We start from the raw sequence: 15,348 nt of genomic DNA, 5'->3' as shown, positions 1-15,348 counted from the left end.
TCTTGTTGGTGTCCAGTTAAAATGTGAACACTGGTGCAGGCGTGGGGGCCTGGGAAGGCCGGGTCCCAGGGAGGTGTGTGGAGGGGCTCAGGGAGCAAAGCCTCTGCTGGCATCCTCTGCCTGCAAGCCCAAAGCCCTCTGAGTATCACGTATACTCCTGATGGAGAGAACCTCTGCCCCATGAGGGAGATCCCACTGGCCCTTTGGCATCCCCATGTTTTTTTCCGTGTCAGTGTCTCATCTCCTGTAGGGCTGGGAGCCTCTGGCTCTCCAATCCCGTGACAGGGAGCCCCGGGGTGCGGCCGAAAGTGTGAGAAGAGCTGCGTCCTCGCGTTTGCTCAGGGCTACTCCCAGCTGGCCTCCCCCGCAGGACCTGTGTGGTGAGAAGCCACCTCTCCACGGGTGTGAGCCCCACGCCCTGTCCTGCCGTGCGTGCTCGCAGTTCGGTGTTGCCTGTGCTGCCGTGGGCTGGGACGAGGGGCCCTGCCGGGACCATATCTCTTCCACGAAGGACAAGGGCAGAGGCTGGAGCCTTGCGGCGGGAGGACACCACGGCCGCGCGGCTGCGGTTTCAGTCCTTCTCCTTGGAGACCCCGGGAGGGACCCCGCAGTTCTGGTGGCGGTGGGCTCTGTGCTTTTCGCGATCAGCTGCGCTCCCAGCCAGGGCCGTGGGGCACCGGGCCCTGCCCAGGCGTACGGGAGAAAAGTGTCCCGCGGTGCAGGGGCCGCAGCTCAAGCGGGGAAAGGGTTGGAGGTCGCGGGCACCGCCCCCCGCACGGGCCGCCCCGTCGGTGTCGCAGGTGCAGCGGGCGCTGCTCCTTTAAGGCTCCGGTGCCGCCCTCTACCACCCCCCCGGCCCCACCTTCCCGCTCCGGGAGGCGCCGGCCGGAGCCGTGGCAGGTACCGGGAGGGTCGTGGGGACCGGGGGTCCCTCCGCTGAAGGGGGGTCGGGAGGTCCAGGGGGTTCCTCCGCGGACGGGGGACACCGGGGATCCCTCGGTTGGGGGAGGTGTCCGGGGATGCCGGGGGTCCCTCTATGGTTGGGGTGTCGAGCCGCGGTGTCCCGGAGCGGGGTCGGTCCCTGCCCTGGTGGCCCCGCTGCGAGCGCGGTGCCGGCGGCCCCGGACGCCCCCCGAGAGAGGAGCCCGGGGTCCGTCCCACCGCCTCCTGTTCCCCGGGGCGCGGCTGCGGGGACGGGAAGCTCCGTCCCGGCGGTGCCGGCAGTCCCAAGTGGGCAACGGGCTGAGCTGCAGGCCCCCGAGTAGGCGCCCCGGCTCCTTCGGGGCTGGAGCGGCCGCGGCCACCCGGGTCCCGGTGCCGGCGCCTCCGGACTGGATCCTGCCCCCGCCGTGGCTCCTGGAGCGTGTCCGCTCCCGGCGGCTCCGCGGGGCTCGGGCAGCTCCGGGCCCCGCTGCGTTCGTGGGAGCGGCAGCCCGGGGCGGCTCCTTCCTGCCGGGGCTGCCCGCGGGTGCTGGGCGTCAGCGCAGTCCCACGGAGCCGGCTGAGGTCACCGGGGCGGCGGGGCTGGCAGGCAGCCCGAGCCCAGCCCGGGGCAGGGCGGCGGAGGCGGCGGGCGGACCGCTGTCCTGGGTGCCGCGATCCGGTCCAGCCCCGGGAGCGGGCACGGAGCACCTCGCGGGGCGGGAGCCGCCGCGCTCAGCCGGTGGCATGTTCCTAGCACGGACACATCTGGCCAGGGCCAGCGATCCCGGGTGCAGCGATGTCGGAAGCCGTGGATCTGTCCTTCCTGTCGGACGTGGAGAGAGAATTGATCCTGCAAGTCTTGCAGCGCGATGAGGAGCTCCGTAAAGCAGAGGAGAGGAGGATCAGGTGTGGACGCGTCTGGGACTGGGCAGTACCTGGTTCCCTGCTTTGCTCTGGAAGTGGGTGGAGGAGTGAGAGTGCTGGTGATGGGGGTTCCCCGGGACGGCTCTGACAGCTCCCGGTGTCGCGTCTGAGCAGGCGCCTGAAGAATGAGCTGCTGGAGATACGGCGCAAGGGAGCCAAGCGGGGCAGCCAGCGCTACAGCGAGCGGACCTGCGCCCGCTGCCAGCAGAGCCTGGGCCGTGTCAGCCCCAAGGCCAACACGTGCCGGGGCTGCAACCACTTGGTGTGTCGGGACTGCCGTTCCTACAGCCCCAACAGCTCCTGGCGCTGCAAAGTGTGCACCAAAGAGGCGTGAGTACCTGGGGACAAGTGGCAGAGACCTTCTGCGTGTGCTTCCTGTTCCCTTCCTTTTCCCAGTCTCCCCAGCTAGATGCCCCATGGCTGGCCTTTGCTAGCCTAGCCACTGGTCCTCTTCACTGCAGGACAGCTGGCTCTGCTGTTGCTCCTGGAGGGGGTTCCCATGGTTGGGTGACGGTGAATTGAATCACACCCCAATCTTGTGTCTCCTCCATGCCCTCCTTGCTCCTTTCCTCCCTTTTATTTGATTCTAGCCTCCCCCTGTGCCTCTTGCACAGCTTCTGTTTCAAGCATCCCAGGTTTCCTCCTTCTTGGCCTCCCTTGTCCTGTAAAACCTATCGTGTTCCCATAATTGCTGGGGATGTAGCTGAGCCCATCAAGTGCCCAGTGAATTGTCTCTGCCCAGTCGCCTGCCAGTCATGCCCATTGTGCCTGTGTTCTCCTTGGGTGGTGGGAGCACCAAGGGTGGGTTGGGGTGCAAGGATCAGCCCCACACTTCCCCTGACTGCCCCTCGCCACCTCCCTGCCCTGCAGTGAGCTGAAGAAGACAACGGGTGACTGGTTCTATGACCAGAGGGTCAACCGCTTCGCCAACCACCTGGGCAGTGACATGGTGCGGCTGTCACTGCGGCACAGGCCGGCAGGTAGGGGTGCCACAGCAATGCCTCCTCCCACAGCCCAGCCACCTGGGATGCTCCCCCTTTCCCCAGTGTGTTTGAACAGTGTGGAGTTGGATGGGAGCAGCTCCTGCTTCAGGCAATGGGCTTGGAGCAGGGGTCCTCCTGATGCCTCTCTCCTTCCAGCCAGCAAAAGAGAGACTGTGGGACAAACCCTCCTCCAGAAAGCTCAGCTTGGTGAGCCCAAAAGTTCCTCTGCAGCTCGGCAGCCAAGCCCCCCTGCACCCCGAGAGGGGTCCAGGTAAGAATCCCTGCTGTCCCCCCTGCTCCAGGCACCAGCCCTCATCTGCTGCGGGGATGGGAGCGATGCTGCCACCCCGCTTGGATTATTGATGGCGCAGAAGCTCTCTCAGACCAACCTCCTTGCCAAACAGGACATACCTGTGGTTTTGTTTGTCTGCAGTTTGTTTCCAGATGCCTCAGACCCTCGGGATGGCAAAAGTGACACAGAGTCCATGGAAAACATGAGCCTGGATGGCTACAGATCTAGTCCTGGTGATGGGGGGGGCAGGTGAGGGTCTCCTCAGGTGGGTTGTCCTTGGCAAGACTGGCTGGCAAAGGATGAGGACTTTCATCTGAAGTGTGTTTTTCTTGGTCTAGTGAGGGGGAGCTAGCTCCTCTGGCTAGGCTGAAACTTGTCCCTGGGCAGGCATGTCCTCTGCTCCCAGGCTGGTGTGCTATAGGGAGCTTATGTGCCTCCAGGGAGCCTGTGAGGAGATGATACTTTCCAGCCAGTACTTGCTCTCCCAGCTGGGCTCGTGGCCTGGGACAGATCTTTCTGTGTCCTCTGCAGAAGTAACTCCCTGGAGAGAACCATCCCTGGAAAACAGGTTGCTGCACCGGCAGGACCTGCTGCCTCCAGCCTGACCCTCCCTCTCCGCTCCAAAAACACGTACTCTGACGGACGGGTGCGTGACGCTGCTCCAGCAGGCCCAGCCCTGTCCTGGGGCATGGGGCTGGGAGTCCCGTGGGGTGCCCAGCCCTGCCCTGCTCTGAGGGAACTCTCCTCCCCAGGATGCCACTGCAGGGACCCGCAGCAGCGCCTTGGTGGATGAGCATGAAACGATATTCAAGAAGAACCCCCGGCGGGTGGTGAGGCCTGCAGGTGAGAGCTGCAGGGGTGCAGGGGGTTTGGGTGCTGACATGGCCAGGGTGGGCAGCTGCTTCTCCTTGGGCTGAGGTGGGCTTTTGGTGCAGGTGGGAGAGGGTGGGGCAGTCCCTTGCTTGAGAGAACAGCAGGGCTCTGCTAGTCTTGCTCCGTGCTGTTGCCTCCTGCTCACCACCTCTCATGCAGACTACACCAAGTCGGTGATCGACCTGCGTCCCGAGGACTTCATGGGGGATGGTGGATCTTTGGGGGACAGGAGCAAGTCGGTCCCTGGCCTCAACACGGAGCTGGTGAGACCCTCGGAGTGCTGTGGTGGAGGAGCCGGATATCCAGCCAGCTGTGCCCTGCTGCTCCACACACAGTTGGCTTGTCTCCCTCCTTGCAGGAGGAGGAGGAGGAGGACATTGATAACCTGGTGGAGATCCATCGGCAGCGGGTGGCCCGGGGCAGCATGCGCAGCGGCACCTCCTCGGTGAGTCCCCGTGGTGTGGCTGTGCTCTGCTCTGCTGCAGAGAGGAATGATGGAGAAAGGCTGTGCCAGTGGGTTAGGTGGGATAAAGGCAGGGTGGTGCAGAGGCAAAAACGTGAGGCATGGCGGTTTCTTTCCCTTGAAGGGAATTGAAATGCAGAGACCCATCTCTCTTCTGGGGAACCTCCATGGGGGTGGGAGTCACTCAGTGGCCATCCCCAGCCACAGAGGGTGAGAGAGGCTGTGTGGAGGAGGCACATGAGGTAGCCTTGCTGGGGATGAAGAGGGGCCACCAAGTGATGCTGTGCCAGCTCAGCCCCGCCATGTCTTCCAGAGCACGCTGGGGAGCATGGTCAGCATTTACAGCGAGGCCGGCGACTTTGGCAGCGTGGCAGTCACTGGAGGCATCTCCTTCTCCCTGAGCTACGAGCAGAAGACACAGACCTTGTTCATCCACGTGAAGGAGTGTCGCCAGCTGGCCTATGGGGACGAGGGCAGGAAGCGCTCCAACCCGTGAGAGCTGGGGGAGTGGTGGCTGCTGGCACCACTGGTGGTGCCCACCTGGGTTGTGGGGTGTCTGCCAGAGATGGGAGCTGTAAGTGGGGGGTCTTGGCAAGGCAAGGAGTCTGGGGTTGCCCTGGGGAGCTCGGGGGGGGTTAACTGTGGGGAGACCTTGGTGAAGTGCTGCCTGCTCCTCCCTGCAGGTATGTGAAGACCTATCTCCTGCCTGACAAATCCCGGCAGGGGAAACGCAAGACAACAATCAAACGCAACACCATCAACCCCCTGTACAATGAGCTGCTAAAGGTGAGCAGGGATGGATTGGGGTGCAGGTACTCAGTCCAGGGGATGCTGCTGGAACAAGCCAATGGTGGGTTGGGCTCCTAACCCTGAGGCAGAGAATCTACAGAGAACCTGTGCCCAGAGACTGCGTCCTGAAAGCTGGAAAGACTTAATCCCAGACTGGGTCACTGCTCTGGTCTGTCCGTGATGTCAAATCCCGGTGCCCTGGTGGAGTGGAGGCACAGCTGCAGATGTAAACAGTCACAGGACATGTCCCTGGTTCCTCTGGCATTCCCCAGGGGCATCCTGCTTACTCTGGGTATTTCCTTCCGTGGCAAGGGCTTCCAGGCCACTGGAAACAGGTTATGTTGGTGGGAGGGCAGCACAGCTGCAGAGGCAGAAATAAGGCAGCTCTGGGCCCCAGGGCAGAACAACTTTTCACTGTCCTGCTGCAGCCACTTTAGGGTGGTGCGACTGGCTGACTCTGTCCCCAAGCCTGGCAGTGCCTTGCTGAGGCCAGGCTCACTTGGACAGGAGGAAGTGGGAGCTGTGGTTTGGTTTTTAGGCTCTCACAGAGAGGTTTACTAAGGTCTTATGCTCTGCCCCCCGAGGCTCTGTGGGCTGGCAGAGCTCTGCTTGCTGTGGGACGGGTGGACAGATGCCATGAATCCTGGCTCTGAGGTCTATCTGTCTGGAGAGCGTTGGCTCCTGCACCACTGCTCCAGGACTCTGAGATTTCAGCAGGCATGGAAAGAAGAACAGACTTCTGTGCACATCCGTTGCTCCTCAAACCTTTTTCCTCTCCTGATCAAGAGCTGTGGCTGATGGTGTTTGCCAAGCCTGTCCCTGCCTGCTGCTGGTTGCTCACCAGGGGTCTTCCCGTCTTCCTCCCTAGTACGAGATTAGCAAGTCCCTCCTGCTCACGAGGACACTGCAGTTCTCGGTGTGGCACCACGATCGCTTTGGCCGCAACACGTTCCTGGGGGAGGCGGAGGTCCCACTGGATGCCTGGAACTTTGACAGCCACCTGGAGGAGTTCCTGCCCCTGCATGGCAAGGTGAGCTGTCAAAAGGCTCGTGCCGTATCAAATCTTTGGAGAAGTGAACAGCCCAGAAGCAGACAGCAGTGCTATCATAAAAAAGGGCCTCGAGCCTCGCTTCCCACCTCTTCCTCAGGTGGTTGAGCCTAAATAAGCTCCCAAAGGAGCTGGGGTGATCCGGTGATGCTGGGGAGGGTTTGCAGGCACTTGAGCCGGCTCAGCCACATCTAGGAGAAGCCAAGCCCTCTATCCTGTCTGCCGTGGCCTCTCTGCAGTGTTTGGTAAGTCTCATGTCCTTTGCAGGCTGGGGCAGATGCTGCTGGTCTCCACCAGTACAAGGGAGAGTTGGTTGTCTCCATGAAGTACATCCCATCTGTCAAGCACCCTGGGGCTGGGAATGGCAGGAAAGGTGAGTGCTGCAGCTCCAGGTTGTCTGTGTAGCCTTGCAGGATCTGCTTGTGGCCACACGATCTGGCTCTGCTTGGGCTTCTTGGGTGGTGTCACTGCAGCCTTCTCCAACACCTGCAAGGCTGCTCTGGGTCAGGGCAGACCTGGCTGTCCTCAGGCTGGCTGAGCCATGCCAGTGCTTCCTTGGGGCTGGACCAGGCTGGATCTGCATGAAGCAATTGTCCACCTTCACCTCAGCAGGCACGGCCAGTACGGGAGAAGGCAAGAGGAAATGGCATCCCAGCCTCATCCCTGCCCCTGGGATGAAGGGTGTTCAGCAGAAGCTTTCCAGAAGTTTTTGTGGTGGTGGAAATTGAAGTTGATTAATTGGTGTGTTGGGTTTTTTCCAGGCAAAACAGGGGAAGGTGGTGAGATCCAGGTCTGGATCAAAGAAGCCAAGAACCTCACAGCTGCCAAATCTGGGGGGACCTCAGACAGTTTTGTCAAGGGGTGAGTGAGGGTCCTGGGTGGGCGAGCAATGAAGGCACTGTCCTCCCTGGCTATATTTCCAATGCTGTTGTGGGCTCCTGGCAGCAGGGTCTCTCCATTAGCTGCCCTGCCCTGCCTGTGTCAGTACCGAGTCACCATCTGACCAGAGACAAGGTGCTCCTGGTAGCAGGTGCTCTCCTGGATTTTGGCTAGTTGAGAGGTTGTGGTGGAAGGCTCTGTGCAGGGCAGGGCTCCAGTTGCCATCCAATCATCTTCCCAAAGGTCACCATGCTATGGGGCAGCATGACTAGGGGCGAGGAGGCTCCAGTCTTTGCCCTCCCCAGACCACTTCCAGTCTGCTGAGTGACTTTTCAGGAGGCAGGGAGAGACCACCCCTTTCAGGGTGTCATAGTCCTTCCTGAGCCACGTCAGGAAAGGTGGAAAGAGCAGCTCCAGGCCAGGTCCTGGGGTGCTGAGGTGCTCCAGAGCAGAAGGCAGTTACCCATGTGCTGCTAACCCAAGGGATTGCTTCCCCCAGCTACCTCCTACCACACAAAAACAAAGCCTCCAAGAGGAAGACACCTGTGGTGAAGAAGACCCTGAACCCTCATTACAACCACACCTTTGTCTACAACGGTGTCAACCCCGAGGACCTGCAACACATCTGCCTGGAGCTGACAGTCTGGGACCGGGAGCCACTGTCCAGCAACGACTTCCTTGGGGGTGTCCGTCTGGGGGTGGGCAATGGTGAGGAGCCCTGTGGTCCCATCAGACCCTGGGGACAAGCAGCCTTTCTTGGGGCTGCTGCACTGTGAGCAGGAACCTGCTCTGGCAGTGACTTCTGCCCACTTCCATCCCTTCTCCCAGGCATGAGCAACGGGCAGGCTGTGGACTGGATGGACTCCATGGGCGAGGAGCTGAACCTGTGGCAGAAGATGTGCCAGTATCCAGGCTCGTGGGCAGAGGGGACGCTCCAGCTCCGCTCCACCATGGCCAAGCTGAGGCCATAGGCTGTGGCACCAGCACAGGATTCAACTGAGGGCTGGCACCACTGCTCCGGAGCCACACTCTCTGCAGGGCTTGGTAGGGCTGCCAAACGTGGGTTGTATCATTATTTTTTTTTCTTTAATAAACATGACCTTCTCTAAACAGGCTTGGGCAGAAAGTCTTCTTGGCCTAGCTTCATTTGAAGGCTTTTCCTTTTGTCATAAGCCTAGCACCAGATTTCAGGCTGAACTAAAGTCCTTGTGGACCCTCCCTTTCCCCCCCCAGGCAAAATGCTTTGAAATGTCATTGGGTTTCTATTTCTTTCCATTCTTCTTCCTCCCACCCTTCCTGTTTCACAGTCTGCTCCCTCCCTGTCCTCTCCACCCACCTCGCTGTGCACAGCCCAGCCCCAGCCCCAGCCCTGGCTGCAGGGACCAGGATAGAACCATGTGGGATCAGCTTGGGGGGCCAGGGGTCAGGGACCCCAGGAAACATTTGTTTTCCAGGCCTCTCAGCAACACATCTGCCAGCATAGACTTTTTATACAAATTTATTTATTTCAAGTTAATATTCTACTGCCAAAGTAGTTCCCAGGAAGGGTGCCCTGTGGGTGGTGGAAGGGGGAAGCAAGTGGCAGGGGGGAGGGCGAGCCCTCGGGATGGGCTGCATTCCTGGCTGGCTGCCACAGGCTCTGCTGAATGTGGGGCCATTTGCTTTTAATAAGGGCTTTCTGGATGGGAGGGTTGTGCACAGGGTGAGGGTGGCCATGGGGAGGCTAAAGCTGCTGTGTTAGAGGCTGTTGCAGTGCTGCCCTGCCTGCTCTCTGCTCTGGCTCTACATCTTCCCCCTGTCCTGGGATTTGAGCAGGAGCGCTCCAGTGTCTCCTGCAATGGTCCTGGCCAAGCTGAGCCATCCCACTCCTCAGCCAGAGAGCTCCTGGCTGCTGGGCAGTGGGGACGCTGCTGGCACACGGCCCCTGTCCTCATCCCTATTCACCTCCCTATGCCAGAACAGTCAGAGAGGGGCTCCCCTTCCCTGGGGGTCCTTGGCACCCTGTTTCTCCTCTATGGTGGGCGACTAGAAAAGCAGAAAGGAAGGTGTCCATCCTCTGAGGGCAGTGGAGCGGGGGGGGTTCTCCCTGGTGCTGTCTCACTCGCAGGGGTCCCCGCTCTGTGCCCGCCGAGCCGCCTCCCGCTCGCCCAGCAGGTACGTGTCGATGAAGACGAAGAGCTCGTCGGGGCTGACGGGGGCGATGTAGCGCTCGCGGTCAGTGCCCGCCTTGTCCAACAGCACCGCGTTGAAGTGGGAGCGGGTGAGGTGCAGGAACTGCCTGGGGGCGCAGGAGGGGTCACCACTCAGGGCTGAGGGGTTACACTGAGGGCTGAGCCTGCCCACTTCAGGTCCTCCTGAACTGGGGGCTCCCACTTCTTCCTTGGGGCTGTGAGCAGTGTGGGGCTCTGGTGATGCTGCATTCAGACTTGCTGGGGGGTCCTCCCATTGCATAAATCCCTCCGGTGCAGGAGGAAGGGACTATCCATGAATCCAACTGCAACCTCATGCTCTGCCATCCCCGGAGGTGTCCCCATCCCCAGAGGTGTCCCCATCCCCGGTCCCCTTGCACAGGCACCTGGCTCTGCAGGAGAGCCTCCCATCTGCCCTACCTGAGCTCCTGGATGATGCCAAGGGACAGCTGGTGCTCCCGGATGCGTCCCACCTCGTGTGGGGGCTGCCCCACCAGCTCAATGATGGTGACATGGCGCAGGTCCAGCCCACAGGTGGCTTGCTGTGGAGGAGGGGGGCAGTGAGGGTGTGATGGAGGTGGAGGTAGGGAGGGGAGCAGCAGGAGGTTCTCCTCACCTGCAGCATGGAGATCTGCATCTTGTAGTAGCGGTTAGAGGGGTCAGGGGCCGAGATGACAAAGAGGCGGCGTTTCTCATTGAACTGATCCAGCAGGCTGGCGGCTGAGTTCACAGCAGTGTTGATCTGCATGGCTGTCGCAAGACAAGGGTGTGGGGAGGTGCCATTGTGCCCCCCATCACCCCTTTGCCCTGCTGGGCAGCATCTTCTTGAACTGCCAGGCATCACCATGGGCAAGTCCTGCCCTTCCCACACCACTTACGTGTGCAGAGGGGCTGGGAGCCCGTCCACTGCTGGGTGGACTGGCAGACCCGCAGAGAGGTGCCCTGGCGTTCATAGCCCCCATCACACAGGTACTCGCAGGTGGCACCGTAGTTGTTGCCGTCGGAGGTGCAGGAGATGTACCCGTTCTGCGGAGGCTTCAGAACAGGGCAGCGCCTCACTGCGAAGAGGGGAGCTGGGTGAGGGCTGGGGGTGATGGAGCACAGCCCCAGCCGTGGCGTGTGGAGCCTGGAGCCATGGGAGAGACAGCTGGGAGCCCCAGGGTAGCCCACTTGCCTTGGACACGGACACTGAACTTGCAGCTGGCTCGGTTGTACGCCTGGTCGTGGGCGGTGTAGCGGATCACATGCTCTCCTTCGGGAATTCAGAGCCTGGCTCTGGGCCCCGCAGCATCACCCTGAACCCAGCAGACGGGTTTCTCCATCAGGGCCCCATAGCCTCCAGCCCTTGCTGGCAGTGCCTGCGGCACCTCCACCCTCACCTCTTGATGACACCGTCAGCAGAGTCCTTCACGCGAGGAGGGTCCCAGTAGACAGTCGCAGTCAGCTTGCCTGGCTCGGCTATCCGCTCCCGGGAGTCCGGACAGCGGATCTTGGGAGGCTCCAGGTCTGCCCACAGGGAGGATAGGGTGTTGGGGAACCTGTGGATGCTGGAGCTGGGCTATAAGACTCGGGCACCAACCCCAGCACTGAACCACCACAGGGATGCTGCACATAGCCAGGTGCCCTGGAGCCATTGGGAACTGCTGTAAAGCCAGTGCTGGGTGCCCCAGTCCTGGGCTGGTGCCTGCACTTTGGGGCTAATGGCACCATGAGGAGCAGAGGGACCAGCGGTCCCATGATGGGGAGGTGTAAGAGCTAGCACCTGGCAATACCCATTTTGGATGTGGGGTGACACCTGCAGACACCCCAGGGACGGAGGTGTGCCCCAGAATCTTGGGTTGAAAATTTACCTACACAGATTGGCTCGGTCCCACTCCAGCGCCCATCCTCCATGCAGATGCGGCTCCGGTCGCCCTCCAGCTGGTAGCCAGGCAGGCAGGTGTAGTCACAGCGGGAATCCATCTGCACTCCAGCTGAGCACACGTAGGAGCCCCGCAGCACTGCTGGCAGCACGTGGCACCGGATTTCTGGAATGGAGAGAGCAAAGAGGGGAAGGAAGTGGCAGCCAGCCATGTGAGTGGGCAGAGCATCCAGGACTGGCCTCTGGGGGAGCCCGTGGAGGCTCTGGCAAGGCAAGAGCTGGGCACACTCACGTCGGCAGTACGCCATCCCGGACCAGTGGCGGTTGTGCAGGCACTGGACCACACTGGAACCCACCAGCCGGTACCCACGGGTGCAGCTCAGCTCGCAGCGTGTCCCCAGGCTGCTGCGGTAGGAGCTGCCCCGGGGTGAGTAGCAGGTGGCATCTCCACGGTGGATGTTGAGTGTGGCGCACCACTGGGGCACTGTGGGAGAGGAGGAAGGTGAGGGAGACTCCCACTGTGCCTCAGTTTCCCCATGAGGACCCAAAGGACTGGTTGGGTGCTGTTACCTCGACGGTAATCCAGGGCAGGTTCAGCGGGGGTTTCTTCTGCATACACCTCATTGGTGTGACTCTCCGTGTAATAGCCAGACCCTAGGGAGGAGGAAAGAGATGGGGGCTGTGGGGTGGTTCATGGCTGCAAAGCATCCCCAACAAACAATCCCATCTCCCGGCAGACCCTGTCCTGTATCCTTGGGGCTGCTGTCAAGGGTTAAGCCAGGCTGACTGAGAGCACAGTCCCCAGTGACATGGTTTGTGCTGGCACCAGCCACAGACTAAACAGTGGCAGAAGCAACTGTGGTTATGGCAGGAAACGGGTGCTGGCACGGAGTGGGCTGGCACCGACCCCCAGCTTCGTGCTGCTGGGAAGTCCTTCCACACGCTCCCATGGCACCGTTCCTGCCACGGGGTATCCCAAGGGAAGGAAGAAAGCTGTTCTCTCCTGCCCATCCCCTGGTCAAACGAGGGATGAGAAGCACGCTGCCCAGCCCCCTCCAGGGGGCTGGAGGGGATGCAATCCCTTGTCTGTGCTTCAAGGAAGGATGAAGCTACTGGAGAAGCTTGGCCGGAGCTGCTGGCCCCAAGCCATCCACGCTGCGCAGAGGGGCCCCCCAGAGGGGATGAAGACAGCCTTGCGCCATCCTTGCGGGCCACCCTCTAGCCCACACTGTGTCTTCATGGGCAAGGGACCCGCCAGTGGGGAGAGAACCGTTCAGGGGGAGAGGGCTGACTTCCTTCCCCGCGGCCCCTCGGCGCCTCGGCCGGCCGCGGCATTCCCGAGCACTGAGCTCACGTTTCCGCCGCGTTTCCTCTGGCCCCCGCCAGCGCTGCCCCCTCCTCTCCGCCAGCCCACCCCACCACGCTCCCCCTCTGGCATGGCGGGGATGCTCAGCCTCGAAAGAACCCCAGGAGAAGCGGCAGCCCCGCTGTGGCTGCACCCAATCATCTCCTCTTTCTCCCCGTTTTGTGTTTTGGGAAGGGGATATCCGCCGGGACCAATCCAAGCAGCAGCCCTGCCGTCACGGGGAAGAAGCTCCATTACAAATCTTTCAGACGCGAACTTTACTACAGAGTGACTCTCCACTGCTTCTCACAAGTCGCCCACTCACTGTTCACAAGCCTTTTGTCCTGATGCCTTTTCCACACTGCGATGGTGCCCTGGAGAGTGGAGGAGCAGGGGGTGAGCACAGGGATGGTACCCACGGGGCTAGCCGTGGGGATGTGTTGGTGACCTGGTGAGAAGGGTTGTTTCCCAGGGGCATACGCCGAGCTCTCCACCGGGGCCCTGGGGGCGGCGTGCACTGTGTCCCCACAGGCAAATGTGCCATTTTTATGGAGGCATTACCTTTTCCTTCTCGCATGTGGTCAGCTCACAGCCCCAGCTGCACCGGGCAGGAGCATCCCCAACCAGGTGTGCTGGCACCATGGCCAGGAGAGGGGATGAAAGCAGGGAAGGAGGAAACTGCCCCAAACAAGGCTTGCAATCCTTGAAACAGCTGCCCAGCCGTGGGGCGGTTGGGACTGAGTGCTCCTTCCAGGCAAACATCTGCTGGCCGATGGCTCCCGTGGGAGCAGAGAGTAAAGGAGAAGCTGTGCTCCTGCAAGCAAGGGTGTGATGGAGAGGCTGGTTTTCTGCTCCTCTCTGGATGCCTCCCAGCACCCACTTTGTTCCTCCTTGCACCCCTCAGCGCACCCCTGTAAGCACCCAGTACCCCCAGGCACAGATGCTCTCCCGGCATTGCTCCAGGCACGCTCCCTCCGCCCCCAGCACGAGCCCCCGACGCGAGAGAGACCCTGCAGGCTGCCATGCCCGGGAGCCCCGCTGTGCCCACACTCACCTTCGTGCCACGTGGATGACACCAGCCTGGCAAGGACAACCAGCAGGACGGGGGCCGCCTCCTGCGCCATGCTGGGGGTCGGGGGTTCGGGCAGCCCACCTGCCGTGCTGGGTCCAGGGGCAGCCGCGAGCCCTGACGAGGATGGAGAGGGGCTGGAAGCAGGACGACGGCCCCCTGCGTCGCTTGGTCACCGCACAGACGCCTGTCTCTCCTGCCTGGACGTGCTGCTGGTGCTGAGCAAACTTACTTTCCCCCTTGGCTGCCCGTCCCAAACATTCAAAAGCCGTGAGTCAGGCCCAAAATGATGAGATTGTAAAAAATTACAAGTCCTAGGATCGCCTGTTTTCTAATGCTCCTCCTGCTTTTCCGAGGCTTTAAAAAGTTGTAAGAGGTTTTTCTTTGCAAGCAGAAGAGCCAGGAGTCTGTTTAAACACAAGAGAGAGCCAAGCCGAGCCTCTGTCAGCCCTGCCGGGCTCTGGGAAAGTGTGTGTGTGTGGGGGGGGGGTGGGGGACACACAAGTACAAAACCGCAGGAGCCAGGACCCTTTTCCCACCTCTTTCCAGGAGGGAGGGGGAAACTCTGCTGCAGACGGCGGGCTCTGAAACTGCTCATGAGGCAAGCACTCCCAGCTGGGGTCTGTTTTCCAGCTGAAGTTCAGCCCTCGCGAGACAGAGGTAACAAATTGCCTTCGATAGGACCCACCGTTCCACATCCTCCGGGGTTGGGGGTCGGAGCGGAGCTGGAGCCAACTGGGATTTGGGCTCTGGAACACGGGACTGAGTAAGGAAAAACGAGGGATGAGCCTGGCACAGACAGGTAGGAGCACTGGCGTGGGGTGGTGAGGGGGGAGGACGTACTGCCTCAATGGGCTAATTATGTGTCAGCCAGGCCAGTGAGCGCACTGATTAATAACGCTGTCCTGGGCAGGAGAGGGCTGCCGGGAGGGGCTGCTGCTGCCGACTGTGGGGAGCCCACACCCCCCTGCAGCCTGGGGACATCTCCGGGAGGTGATGGGGATGTTCACCCCACGAAGGGCAGGAAGCCCGCCGCTTGGTGGCACGGTGGTACTGCCATGTGCTGGGCCACAAGGTGGCTCTCCTGTTGGACACCTGGTCAGGAGGGGGCTCCCTCTGGGGTTGCGGCTGCATCGGCGGCCGCTGGGGCAGGAGAGCAGGAACTGGCTGGCACCGAGCAGGAGGTGGAACGGGGAAGGCGAAGGGTGTCACGGGGAGGCAGGAAATGGTGGTATGGGTCGGGCAGGGGGTGGCAGGGGTGGCACGGGGCGGGTAGGCGGCGGCACGGTGCAGGCGGTGGCATCGGACAGGGCATGGCAGGGAACAGGCAGGGGGCGACACCGGACAGGGCGTTGCACCGGAGAGGTAACACGGGACAGGCACCGGACAGGGGATGGCAGGAAACAGGCGAGGGGTGACACCGGACAGAGGTCGGCACTGGAAAGGGGGTGACACGGGCCAGGCAGCGGGCGGCACCGGGCAGGGAAAGGCAGGAAACAGGCAGGGAGTGACAGGGGGCAGGCAGAGGGTGGCACCAGACAGGGGGTGACAGCGGTATCCCGACGGGGAGGAGCTCCACTCTTCCGACGTGCCCCGCCCTTTCCGTGAGCTCTCGGGCCCCTCCGGAGGGTGGGGCGGGGCCGGCCCCGCCCAGGGGCGTGTCCTGGGCGTGTCCCGGGCGTGTCCCCGCGGCCCCGCCCGGCCCCGCT

General features: G+C 61.8%; 2 protein-coding genes across 4 annotated transcripts; one reads left to right on the top strand and one right to left on the bottom strand.

Annotated features, from left to right (window-relative positions):
* Positions 1-862: 862 nt before the first annotated feature.
* Positions 863-8,285, top strand: SYTL4 (synaptotagmin like 4). Of its 3 annotated transcripts, none has more exons than XM_050310375.1 (17): positions 863-900; positions 1,679-1,830; positions 1,963-2,178; positions 2,719-2,828; positions 2,988-3,102; positions 3,265-3,372; positions 3,655-3,769; positions 3,876-3,966; positions 4,156-4,259; positions 4,355-4,441; positions 4,773-4,951; positions 5,143-5,245; positions 6,117-6,278; positions 6,564-6,669; positions 7,058-7,157; positions 7,675-7,883; positions 8,004-8,285. In XM_050310375.1, exons 2-17 carry the CDS (start codon positions 1,721-1,723, stop codon positions 8,144-8,146), a joined length of 2,058 nt encoding a protein of 685 aa, XP_050166332.1. In that variant the 5' UTR covers positions 863-900; positions 1,679-1,720; the 3' UTR covers positions 8,147-8,285. The 3 variants fall into 3 exon arrangements, with proteins under 3 accessions (XP_050166332.1, XP_050166333.1, XP_050166335.1); XM_050310376.1 differs by having other exon boundaries at positions 869-900; positions 1,698-1,830; XM_050310378.1 differs by lacking the exon at positions 863-900 and having other exon boundaries at positions 1,569-1,830.
* An 871-nt stretch (positions 8,286-9,156) lies between these two features.
* On the bottom strand, positions 9,157-13,761 carry SRPX2 (sushi repeat containing protein X-linked 2). Its single transcript, XM_050310478.1, is given in 11 exon segments — positions 9,157-9,453; positions 9,785-9,906; positions 9,981-10,114; positions 10,243-10,422; positions 10,539-10,619; positions 10,622-10,659; positions 10,744-10,870; positions 11,215-11,391; positions 11,518-11,709; positions 11,796-11,879; positions 13,625-13,761. Coding segments are annotated over 11 exon segments (1,386 nt in total). The 5' UTR covers positions 13,695-13,761; the 3' UTR covers positions 9,157-9,272.
* Between the last annotated feature and the right edge of the window lie 1,587 nt (positions 13,762-15,348).

The sequence above is a fragment of the Myiozetetes cayanensis genome, unplaced genomic scaffold (assembly GCF_022539395.1).
Source record: "Myiozetetes cayanensis isolate MyiCay16 unplaced genomic scaffold, myiCay2020 scf15, whole genome shotgun sequence".
In the NCBI taxonomy this organism is placed as follows: domain Eukaryota; kingdom Metazoa; phylum Chordata; class Aves; order Passeriformes; family Tyrannidae; genus Myiozetetes; species Myiozetetes cayanensis.
The sequence above is the reverse complement of the archived record's forward strand: the minus strand, read 5'-3'. Positions and strand labels throughout refer to the sequence as shown.

Coding starts and splice junctions, on each gene's coding strand:
- SYTL4 (XM_050310375.1), top strand. CDS start 1,721: ATGTCGGAAGCCGTGGATCTGTCCTTCCTGTCGGACGTGGAGAGAGAA. Junction 1,831..1,962: donor GCAGAGGAGAGGAGGATCAG/GTGTGGACGCGT, acceptor GCGTCTGAGCAG/GCGCCTGAAGAATGAGCTGC. Junction 4,260..4,354: donor CTGGCCTCAACACGGAGCTG/GTGAGACCCTCG, acceptor CCCTCCTTGCAG/GAGGAGGAGGAGGAGGACAT.